The sequence below is a fragment of the Alexandromys fortis genome, unplaced genomic scaffold, assembly GCF_014885135.2.
Source record: "Alexandromys fortis isolate MF-2015 unplaced genomic scaffold, M_Fortis_MF-2015_v1.1 scaffold_96, whole genome shotgun sequence".
NCBI lineage: Eukaryota > Metazoa > Chordata > Mammalia > Rodentia > Cricetidae > Alexandromys > Alexandromys fortis.
Genome location: NW_026068053.1, coordinates 3,453,855 through 3,466,387, shown reverse-complemented (window position 1 = coordinate 3,466,387; position 12,533 = coordinate 3,453,855). Strand labels below are relative to the sequence as shown.

The window sequence follows — 12,533 nt, the reverse complement described above, 5'->3', positions numbered from 1 at the left end:
GTACTTAATCCAGACAGCTTTCATCTTCTGCAAAAGAAGAATTACATGACTCTTTTTGCTGTTGCTCTATCTTTTGAGTCTTTAGTGAATTAGGTTGTAAGAACTGTAATTATTCTTCAGTCTGACAACCTGGTTCCCTCTATTCATCTGTATTCTCTCATCTGTTTGCTGTCTTGGGAGATGCAGGTAAGGTCAGGCATCATGATGTTTAAAAATGAGACATTTTGATAATTAGCTGTGACTGAGAACTATCATTGTACTCCTTGATAAAGGTTAGCAATTTATTTTTGAGAATTATGTATTTTAGGATATAGTATAATATTTCTTTTTGTTCGTTTGTTTGTTTTTATGTTTTCATTTTTTGAGACAGGGTTTCTCTATAGCTTTGGGACCTATCCTAGAACTATTTCTTATAGATCAGGCTGGCTATGAACTCACAGAGATCCACTCTGCCTCCCGAGTGCTGGGATTAAAGGCGTTTGCCACCACCACCCAGCTGTGTATATAGTATATACACAGTATTAAAATATCAAACTAATTAACACATACATCATTTCACACATTAGTTTTTGTGACAAGAGCATTTCGAATCCAATTTTCTACAATTTTGAAGTATAGAATATATAATTAACTAGGTACCATATGTATAATAGATCACCATATCTTCTTGTCTATCTAGAACTTTGTTTCCCTTTCCCGAAACATTCCCTTTCTCTGTCCATCAGCATTGTTGGCCTTATACTATGATATCCACCTTTTTTTTTTTTAAATCAGTTTAACATTTTAGATTCCACATTTAACTAAGATCATGGATATTTGCCTTTCTGTGCCTGGCTTATTTCACACAGTATCACGTTCTCTAGATTCATTTGTGTTGCTACAAATGACAGAATTTCCTTATTTTTAAAGGCTGAGTGGTATTCTCTTGTGTATGTATAAAATGCCAGATTAAAAAATCCATTCATCTGTTGCTGAGCGTTCAGGTTGTTTCCATATCTTGGCTTTGTGACTAATGCAGCAGTTAACATGGAAATGAAGGTGATTCTTCTACAGGCTGATTGTAATTCCTTTGGATATATGCCCAGAAACAAGACGACTGGATCATATGACCATTCTTGTTTTCAGTAATCACTACACTGTTTGTCAAAATGGCTGTGCTAACTTATATCCTCACCCAACATGGTTTCCACTTTCTGAATGCTCTGTTATTTTTCAATTCTGGGGCATTCTAATAGATGTGATGCCATCTCCTTGTGGTTTAAAGCTGTATTTGCCTGAAGGTTGGTTGTGTTGAGCTCCCCCTGCCCCCTCACCTGGTACATTTGCAAGGTTCTTGTGTATCTTTTTCTGGAAAACTATTTTTTTAGGTACTCTGGTATTTCTGAAAATACTGTTATTTGTCCTGGCATCAAAATACAATACAAAGCAAAAGTAATTAAAACTGTCATATGCTGATAGCAATAAAGACATTGATCAAGGGAATGAATTGGGGTGAAAACTTAGAAATAAATGCATATACAGTGCTTTTGCCCACAAATCTCCAGGGAACTCAGGATATTAGCATTTAGGATTGTTCTTTCAAAGGGAAGGATATATAATCTGTTTTTCCAGAAAGCTGGGAACTGGAGGTGATCAATAGCCTGCGGGTCTGCATTATCTATTGGACCAGGCCATGTCATGCTCCTACAATTAGGACTAGGGTGGTTAGTAATCTTAGTTACCCTTACATCCGGGGCTCCCCATGCTCCTACAACCAGGACGAGGTTGGTTAGTAATCTTAATTACCCTTACATCCAGGGGCTCCCCATGTTTCTACAACTAGGACCAGAAGTGGCTAATAGCCCAAATAGCTGTAGGACCCAAACAAGGTCAGATCCTTCCCTAGGCCCTTTAGCTAGTAACCTGTCTTTAGAACCCATCTTCTTGGAAGAAGTGACATGTACCACAAGTCAAGTTTTGATGTAATCATGCTTCCTTCTGCACCAGGAATTATATTACAACGGGAAACTTTTTTTCCCCAAATTGTACTGTGTTTTAAATATGTTGACTACGAACCACCTGGCTGCAGACTCCCCAAAGTCTTGATTCTGGTTGAGAAGTCTTTCTGCACCAAGTTTTCAGTTTCATCTTTTCTTGGTTTGCTTCCCTGCCTGGAAACCTACAGCATTCCCCTCAATTCTTTGGATTTTTGTTAAGATAACAAGACTACATAATGGTGTGAAAGAACTGTCCTTGATGGCTGGTATTTGGAAAACTGCCTGTCCACATACAGATGTGCCTTACCGTTTTCACAATAATCAACTCCAATGAAGAAGAGACTTAAGGTCAGAAAGTCAATCTACCAAAAGAAAATTATTCAACATTGGTCTTGGCTGTGATGTCTTGGATATAATCCAAACAGCACAGAAGCAGAAAGAGCAAAAACAAACAAAAAAAAAAAAAAAGAAAGAAAGAAACTGCATTGAACTGAAGATTTTGCATAGCAAAGGAAACAATCACGAGATGAAAGAAAACTCCAAAATTGGGAAAAAGAATAAGGAGTTAGTGTTTAAAATAAAGAAGTGGCTAGTTATTCAAAGGCCAGTAGATATAATAGCTGAAGTGTGTCTACAGCGGTCACATTACTATTCATCTAACACAGCTTCTTTCAACATTTTCATAGCTTTGGAAATTTATCCTAATCCTCAGGTAAGCAAACAGAAATTTAGGGCAATTAAGTCACTTTCAACTAAGATTTAAACCATCTCAATGGCGTTATAGCTGCACTGTTCTTACAGATTGCTTTTAAATAGAGGCCATGGAAAATATTGAGTCCAAAACTTTAATAAAAGTTGACAGAAATGGCAGTCTTTGCCTTAAAGTTGTTGAGGTGGAGAAATTGCAATTTTCTAAAAACGTTATTTTTAACTTATTTTGAGGTGTGTGTGTGTGTGTCTTTTGGGGGAAATGTGCCAAGAGAAGGCATTGGATCTCCTAGAGGTCGAATTAACAGGCAGCAGTGAGCCACCTAATGCTGGGAGCCAAACTTGGGTTCTCTTTAAGAAGAGTGAGCATTCTTAGCCACTGAAGCGTCTCTCTGCTGAAACTGTAATTTTGATAGTAATAACTTGAAGTGCAGTGTTTTTCACAATTCAGCTTGGTGAGGTGTGAAATGAATATAGCTGATTATGATTAGTATTGAATAAAATGAAGTGGAATGAGATATGTGCATGCCAAATTATAACATATAGTTAGGGTAAATATTAATGTAAGTAAAACTATATCTGTCTATCTATCATTTGTCTATCTATCATCTATCTATCTATTTTTCTTTCTATCTATCTATCTATCTATCTATCATCTATCGATCTACGAAGCATTTTGCTTCAAGTGTATACATTTCTGTAAAGATTCACGATTGCTATTCAGAGACCTAGGATTTAAAAAGATAGCAGATGAGTAAGAGCCAGAGAAATTGGAGTAACTTCAGTTACGAATTCAGAGGGAATAACTTCTGTTATGACTTCTTAAGTCATAATAGGGAATTTAAGGAAGTCAACTAACCTCTCTGCAGGTTATCCTGTTTAACAAACATTTATTATTTGCTAGGCTTTGCTTAAAACATTGACTGTAGTGAGTCATTTATCATACAAGTAACACCACTGGTAGCCATTATTATTATTTCTGTTTTATAGATCAGACAATCAAGATGCTTAAGAGGTTAAGTCACTTATCCAAGGTCACACTACTAGGAATCAAATCTAGGGAGTTCAGCTTCAGGTTTTGACCCCTTTGCAACACCTACCAATGCCTTATTGACATATGGATTGTAGAAGACTGCCCTAGAACACAGTTTTACTTCTTCATGAGACATGATAACAAATGGTTAACTCTTTACTAAAAATACCCTTGTACTTACAATACTCATTTAAAAATGAGCTGGGCTGTGGTAGTTTCTTCTGAATACATCTGTGACTTAGCTTCAAAGTTTATCAGCTGCTTTAAGAGCTGAATTTCTTTCAGAAAATAGAAGTACTGGTTGGCTAATGGTAGTCTAATTTTTCTGCCTGGAGACGCAAGAAAAGCCCCACATTTGGTCACCAGAGCATGACCTGGATGGCAGCTCTCCAGGCTGTAGGCATATCGCTGGGGGAGAAGAGCCCATGGGGAACTAGAGAGCTACCCCACCACAGCAGATGTCACAGCTGGCATGGGAACTGGAGTGACAGAAATAGCCAAGTCACAGGACCCCTGGCAGCACTGCCTGGTTGACACAGCAGGAGCCTGCCCTAGGGAGCTTCTCTCATCCAGTAGAATCCCTCTGCAGTTTCCCAAGCTAGACTCCAGTGAGGGGATAATGGCCTTTATTTCTCTGAATGGGGCACTGGGCCATTTTCCAGGGTGTAGGAGAACAAATTGAAAGTACAGATAGAGATGGAAAACAAGGAAATTGGTACCTAGTAGTGAAGCCTATATGCAGTTTTCCTGTCTCCAACTGTAACATTCTCGCCTATTACCAACAGAATATTCTTAGCACACATATGCAAAGCTGCCTTGGGCAGATAGCACTGACATTTGGCTGCTTGGATGAGGACATTCTCTGTCACGAGCAGAATGGCTGGATTCACACACACACACACACACACACACACACACACACACACACGCACGCACACTCCAGGATGGCACAGGAGGTCAGGCTGTTTCCATACCAGCAGATGTTGCTTTTAGTTGCTAAATGGCTCACTATCCTCCTGACTGGAGTTTTTTTATTACTCTTTTTTGAGTATTTATCAATGTTAGGATGGATCTAAACTTTGTAGTTCTCATATGCAAACAATTAAATCTATAGCATCTATACTGACTGCATTCAGTCTCCTGATTTATTTGTCACTTATTAGTGTGACACCTAATCAGACTTAGTTTCCATAGAGGTCCACAGTCAGAATCTGGGAGATCATGTGGAAATATACTTCCCAGTCCATATTCTATGTAAGAACTTGTATCTCCATTCCACTCCATTCCATTCACACTTGCTTTATTCTCAGCCATGAGGTGTTATTCTCTATAGTAGTCCCACATTACCCTCTTTGACAACAAAACTACTATCTCATAAAATAATAGATATATAATTAATAAGTCATGATTACAAAGATATAATCATGCTTTTCTGAAAATAGGAATGTATGATCCATCTGTTTCATTGTGTTGTGATGGTTATGGGGACATTATGTTTCACTTATGTAGTTTTACAACAGAAAGACTAAGGTTGAAATATGAATTTACGAAGTCTTTATAATTCAGAAAGATTTGCTTTGTTTTTATTTTTAAATTAAAGCACTAAAATCACTTTTAGCCATTTCGATGCTTGAACATGTAATGTGTTTACTAGTTAGTCAGAGGGAGCAGATTTTCCCCTGGTAGATTTATTCTCTGGTTTTCTCCAGAGAATAACTTGTTAAACTCCAAAAACACATTTTCTTTAAATACAAAATGGCACCAGATGAGGGAAATAGACAGGTGACAGAAAGGGCTTGATAAATGGGGGCGTGTTCAAAATGTTCTATTTGTACCGAGGTTCCAGATTCATTTTACTGTGAGACTTTTAACAATTAATGGGACAGATGGCCTCAAATAGCCTTGGAGTTCTGATCTTTGTGCATCTGGCTTCGGAGGCTTGGCAGTGGCTATGGAAGGTTGAGGTGTCAACCTGTCTACCAGCTGTTTGCACTTGCTTCTAGAGATGACTGGAAATAGCCAAGGTTCTAAGAGTAATTCTCCAGTCTTGAGTGGGTAGTGTCTCAGTTGGAATCTTCTGTAGCAAAGCAGACCTTGGAGGGGCAGAGATGGAGGATGGTACTTAGTATAGAGAATTCTTTGACCAACCTGTCTGTCATCAAGGACACTGACCTTAGGAAATGTTTCTGTGCCTGTTTTTTTCTATAATATAAAGAAATATATGGTATATAATATGTTCCTACTTTGTTTTAATTAGTGTTTGGGATCAGGGACTCCCTGCAAGTAACTATACAAAGTATCATTCTATAGTTGTTTAATGTTGGGAGTTGTGATACCTCCAACCCTGCACTTTAGGATTGCTTTACCTATTTAAGAGTCTTTGCTTTTATTAACATGTTATACATAATTACACAACAATGGGCTTCAATGTGATGCTTTCATAGATGTATGCAATGTATTTTTATCACACCCACTTCATGTTACATTCTTTTGTCCTCTCACCCTCTCCCGATCTTCTTCCTCTTCCCAACTAGTCCCTCTTCTACTTCATGTCTGGGGATTTTTTTTTGGTTGTTTTGTTCATTAGTTGATTGGTGCTAGAAGTGTTCTTTGATTTGGGAGTATCCAATGAGTTTTATGAGGGTTGCTTACAGGAACAGAGGCATTTTACCAGTGCCTAAACCTCTGAAGAAAATGTTTCTCCTCCTCCAGCAATCATAAACTGCTTATAGATTTGTAGAGAGAGGGGTGAGGCCTCATGAGCCCGCCCATTTCCATGGTAAGATGTAGGCGGTGCCTGTGTTCTGCAGGTAGTCATAACTGCTATCACTCAGGCATGAAACTGCCAGGCTGTGCTTAGAGGACAACATTCCTCAACACTCTGTCACATCTTCCAGCTCTTAAATTCTACCTGTCCCCTCCTCCTCATTGTTCCCTGAGCATTGGAGGGAACCTTATGGCTATATATCCAAAGATCACTTAGAACCCAGAAATAAACACAAACGGTTGTAGCCACCTATTTTTTTTTCGGGGTTGTTAAAATCATCTCTTGTAAAAAGCACAAGCTCTTCAATAAGTGATGCTGAGAAAGCTGGATATTCACACACTGAGCCATGAAGCTGGAGCCATGTCTCTCACGCCTTACACAAAGGAGCTTCAAGTGGATCAAAGATCTTAACATATGGCCTGGAACCTTGAAACTTTGAGTGGAAAATACAGACAATATGTTTCAAGATACAGGTATAAGTTAGATCTTTCTAGAAAGGAGTCCAACTACACAGGACATAATTCTGAAAACTGACAAATATAATTACATGAACTCAAGCAGATTCTGCAAACCAAAAGAAGAATTCATCATGGAGAATAGATGCTACATGGAAAGGAATAAATCTGTGCCAACTGTGCATCAGATAGGAGATCAATGCCTAGAATACACAGTGAATGGCAAAAATTAAATACCAGTACTTCCTACAAATCATGCAAGTTGAAAAATGGGCTAATAACCTGATCTGACAGTTCTTAAAAGAAGAAATAAAAGCAGGCAATAACTGTTTGAAAATGTGCTCAATACTCTTAACCATCAGGGAAAGCAAATTATAACTGCCTTGAGATTGCCTCTCTCTCCAGAAAACAAACAAGACAATGCTCGCTGGGATGCAGAGAAAAGAGGCCCCTTTAGACATTCCTGGTGGAAATGGAATCTGTAGCTGCTACTGTATCAGTGTGAGGTTCCTCCAAAGTAGAACGACCATGTGACCCTGCTCTATCCATTCTGGTTATTTACCCAGAGGACTCAGGCCCTCATACTCCAGGCGCAGAGATACTTGTACAAACATGTTTGTTGCTGCTCTGCTCATAATAGCTAAGTAGTAGGACCAGCCTAGACATCTATCAACAGATGGGTAGATATAGAATATGTGGCTAATACACACAGTGGTATTTTGTTCATCCATGAAGAAAGAAAAATGAAGTCATGGCATTTTCAGGAAAGTGGATGAAATAGAACACTATGCTAAGCAAAGTAAACCAGACTCCACCATGTTTTCTCAGATATGTGGTGTTGTGGAATGTACATATAAGTTTGTGTATATGCACACGTGTGTGTGTGTGTGTGTGTGTGTGTGTGTGTGTGCCTGTGTCTGTGTAGGACATAAAAAGACCATAAGTAGGATATCTTAAGGAGGGGAAAATGGGATAGTAGAATTTCTGTGACAGGAAAGTAGAAAGGATGGCCATTTGTGGGGGCAGAAGGGAACCTAAAAAATGGGGTAAAGGTCATTATGGAGGGAGAGGAATAAGAACAAAGTATGAAGACAAAAAAATGCCACAACAAAACCCATTTCTTTGTATCTTAACTTAAAAAGAGAATACTAAAGTTGAAATGAGGAGTGATTTTGAAGATTTTGACATTTGTGTGTGACTGAGGTTGTTTTGTATTGGTTGGTCCGCTCTTAGGCTGTTCGTATCACTGCTCCAGGACATTTGGCAGTACCTGGGTACATTTTTGGTTACTAAAGCTTGGAGGCTGATATTAGCATTTTGTGAGTGAAGACCAGAGATTCTGACTTTAGTGTTTTCAATGCTTAGGACAGGCCCAAAAATCAACAAAGACCAACTAGAAGTGGTGCCATGATTGAGAATTAAAGGTATGCATATGTGTATATCTGAGCTAAATGAAAGTGAATTTAGGATATAATGACATTTAATTATCTAATTACATGATGTTATTATGTTATTTGAACAACAACAAAAATCTCAGAAAAGAATTTCCAGAGGAGGAATTTAAAGAGGAAAAAAGAAGGGAGAAAATGCCAGAACTTTGCATAAAAGGTAAAGAAAAATTCCAGGATATAAAGACAAAGTGAAATCTATGGGAAAACCTGATTGAGTTGTTGGACACATCTGGGTCCTTGGCAGAAATGATCTGTATGGTTGTTCCAATCGTCACATCCTCTGGCACCTCCACGAAATAAAAGCCAGGTTCAAACACAGGTGGCTCATCCACATCCTCCACACTGATGTGCACTGTGGTCGTGTCCTGAAATGGGCCAAGGTTCAGAAAACGCATCTCCAGGTGAGGATTGGCTCCTTCTACCTTCAGAGTATAGCTTTTCTTGCTTTCAAAACTCAGGGGCTGAAAGGCAATGAGAAGAAAAATGGTCAGCCGGAAACATACATATCCAGAGTCAAAAAGACAGACAATTCTGGTGATTGGTTGAGAACCCCCAAATTCATTGAAACAGTGAAAAAGGAGAAAAAAGTAAAAAAAAAAAAAACAGGGACATGTTGTCTTGTTCTAAAGCTCTTGGTGATAACATCAGATTAACCACAGGTAAGAAGGAAAGAGGATGTCTGGGAAACTCAGTTTTAACTTATTTAACTTTACTCAGCCTCGTCTGGAGAGAAAGTCTGAGGACTCGTTTTGGCCCACCCTAATTTTAATATGGAAAGTTTTGTTTCCTGAAAACCCTTTTGTTGCAGGTGGACAATATGGCCCTGATGACCTTGTGTTCAGAGGCATTTCTCCCTTGGAAAGATGTTGGGCAATTAAGACCAAGCTTGTGTTCTGTCTTAGATTTATTGTTTTCTTCTTAAAATTTTTCTTTTTGAAGGGAACTGATTTGGGGGAGAAATTGGACTGGTGAGCGTGGAGGAGTGAGGAAGGATGGTGGGGGAGTGAGTGCAAGCAAGATAAAATGATATGGAAATGAACAAACATTTCTTAGTGAAACTCATCATTTTCTATGCTAGCTAAAAAATGAGTAGATTTGTTTTCTTCTTGAATTCAAAGCAACAGTGTTTCTTTCTAAGGAAATACATTAGGTGTTTCACATAACATATATCCTTGGCACACTATGTCACACAGACCTTTGTTTATTTAGTTTATCATAGATGGTCCCTTTTACACTTTACTTTAAAATCAGTTTGGCATCGAACTTTGGATTCAGAAAGCTCAGAAGATAGGACTAAGGTGATACATAGTGACAGCTAAGATGATGGCTCAAATGTACAATTTCTTTGACCAGGGCTCATGAACAAGAAATCAGTTTTATCTATTATGATTCCATATTGTAAAATATAAAATTGAGAGAGTAAAGATATGGATGGTTCAGTGGTTAAGAATGATTTCTGCCTTTCAGAGGGCCCACATTCTATTCATAGCATCCATGTAGGGAGGGCAACTCTTTATTGCAAAATATCAGTGTATATTCTTTCTTCAGATTCAAGGTCAAAAGCAAAGACTCAGTTGGATTTTTATTCCCCAGTGTGTAGTAAGGCCAATACCCCAAATGTAATAAAAAGTTATTATTGTATTAAGTAGTGCCACAAGTTTCTTCTATGCATTAACGTTTATATTATGGCATATAAGGGTTTGGTGTTACCGTCTTTTTCTGTGGTGTAGGTTCTCATTGTATTTTATACGTTGGGGGTTCAGCCTTTTTCTAATTGATGCTACATCACAATTACTGGTGCTTAGCAGGTGATGAGCTCTGATGTTAGTGCCCATGCAAGCTGTATGCAATGAAAGGCATTAGTGCTGCATGCGAGTCTCATTTTGCACAGGGTTGATACTGCATGCACTGGAATTTACTGCTGTCAAAAATGTCTTCTGAAAGACTGTGTAGGCTGAAGGGTACTGAAGCACCAGCAGGGAGCAAACCCGATACAGGCAAGGTAAATATAATATATCCAACTGTGTCTCCAAGAGCTCTTCAAATAATTACAAATAAGGCATTAGATCACATAAAATTGGAATTTTGAAGGGCTATATAAAATAATAATGAGGATTGTAATTCATGGTCTATTAGAATTAAAACCTTATGTGTTTTGTGACCTGCCTAAGAGGAGAATGGACTCCCTACAACTACTTACTTTTGCTTGCAGATGGAAACTAAGCTGAAGACTAGAAAATGACACAATATCATGCTACTATAGAACAAAGAACACTCTGAAAATTACATATTTCAAGCATTTAAGAAACTGAAAATCAATTGACTGATTACTTAAAAGCTAAAATGACACATGTCCTGTGTAGCAATCATGGTGGTTGTATGAAGAACCAATTCTTTCAATTCAGCTTAATATTTTTTGAAAAAAAATGTACTTTTTAGACAAATAATAGACCCTAGGGAAAATAAATCAAAAGTAAAACTTTTGTTTCAGTTTTGACTGACATCATTAATGACAAAGGAAGATGATGGGTGTGGATCAGACATCTGGGAGTTGTTCCAGACATATGGATTTACCAGTCAATCAAATCACCTTTAAAATGTTTATTATATGTGTCTAGTCTGTCTATCCATTTTATCTGTCTTGTTCTTAATTATATTTTTCTGGCAGCTCATATGTTCAGAAAAGGAATTTAAACAGCCTAAAAAACATTTATGTTTGTTTTGATTGAACTTGGATACTCTTTGGATAGTGGCATTGAGAGACAGAGTTCTAGCTTGCAATGTCTAATCTTTTTCAGATAAAGAAGGTAGAAAAAAGAAATTTTTAGTTTGATCAAATTATAATATTAATAAATGCATTTTAAAAGTGAATGTTTGTAATGATATCTAACCTATAAAATAATTTAATATGTCACTATATTTGTATCATTTAGAATGTTTTCCAAATAAATTTTAACTTAAATAATAAGTATCCTAAAGGCTCCATTTTATGATTTTTCTAGTAGGTGACTTTTGCATTCAAGAAATTATTTTAACTTGGGCATTTTTTAGTGGTTAGTGGTGTGTTAATTGCCGAAACAAAATATATAATTGGGTCCTGGGCAGCAGGTGGTTGGTGGATTGAGGTGCCTTAACATGTGCACTTGGTATGAGCAGTGTGAGCAGCTGCTGGGCAAGGTCACCAGGAAGGCAGCAGGCTGAGGTTGCTTATAAAACAAACCAATGTTTTACAAGTTAATGTTTTAAAGTATATGTTCATTTGTAAAATTTTAGATTCAATTATTAGTATGTGTGGAATGCATGCGTATGTGTAGGCATGTCATGTCTGTGCATAGGCTCAAAGTTGGCAACATGTGTCTTTAGCTGTGCTATTCTGTGTTTACTGAAGCAGGGTCTCTCACTGAACCTGGATACCTGGGATCCTGTGTCATTTTAAAATCCTGTGCTGGATTAAAGATAGGCTGCCACAATTGCCCACTTTTTTAGTAGATTCTGGGGAACTCTGGTATTTATGCTTTATTCACTGATCCAGCTCCTTAGGCCATAAATTCAGTTTTAAAAAAAGTTTAATCTGTGTTAGGAGATTAAGGTGGGATTCCCCTCTGTATGCTGTGATTATGTTTTATTGCCATTGGTTAATAAAGAAGCTGTTTCTGCCAGTGGCTTAGCAGAATAGAACAAGGCAGGAATTCCAAGCAGATAGAGGAGGAGAGAACAGACAGTCAGAGATACCATGTAACCACTACAGGAGACAGATGCACTGGAATCTTGCTGGTAAACCATGAGCCTCGTGGTAATACACAGATTCATAGAAATGGGTTAATTTAAGATATAACCTAGCAATATGCCTAATTGATTGGCCAAGCAGTGTTTTAATTAATACAGTTTCTATGTGGTTATTTTGGATCTGGGTGGCCTCTGCCAACAGAACTGGTGGTACAACGTGGGCAACTATGTCCACATAAAACCTGAGAAAACTTAAAAATAAATTCTAGACACACACACACACACACACAGGGTTTAACACAGTTTCTTGGTAGCCACATTTTTTTTTCCAGTGGGCTCTATTTGCTGGTGGTAAGAAAGGGTGTCATGGCTCCTTTAAGAGAGGTCTTCTTGATTCAGCATTAGAAGCAAAAAAGA

At 37.9% G+C, this 12,533-nt stretch overlaps 1 protein-coding gene across 1 annotated transcript in view; it reads right to left on the bottom strand.

Moving 5' to 3' along the window:
* Cdh20 (cadherin 20) overlaps window positions 1-12,533 on the bottom strand; it is a 62,380-nt gene that overhangs the window by 25,913 nt on the left and 23,934 nt on the right. Inside the window, exon 6 of the mRNA XM_050119767.1 lies at window positions 8,598-8,851. Coding sequence (XP_049975724.1) covers window positions 8,598-8,851 — 254 coding nt within the window. The remainder of the gene's footprint in view (window positions 1-8,597; window positions 8,852-12,533) is intronic.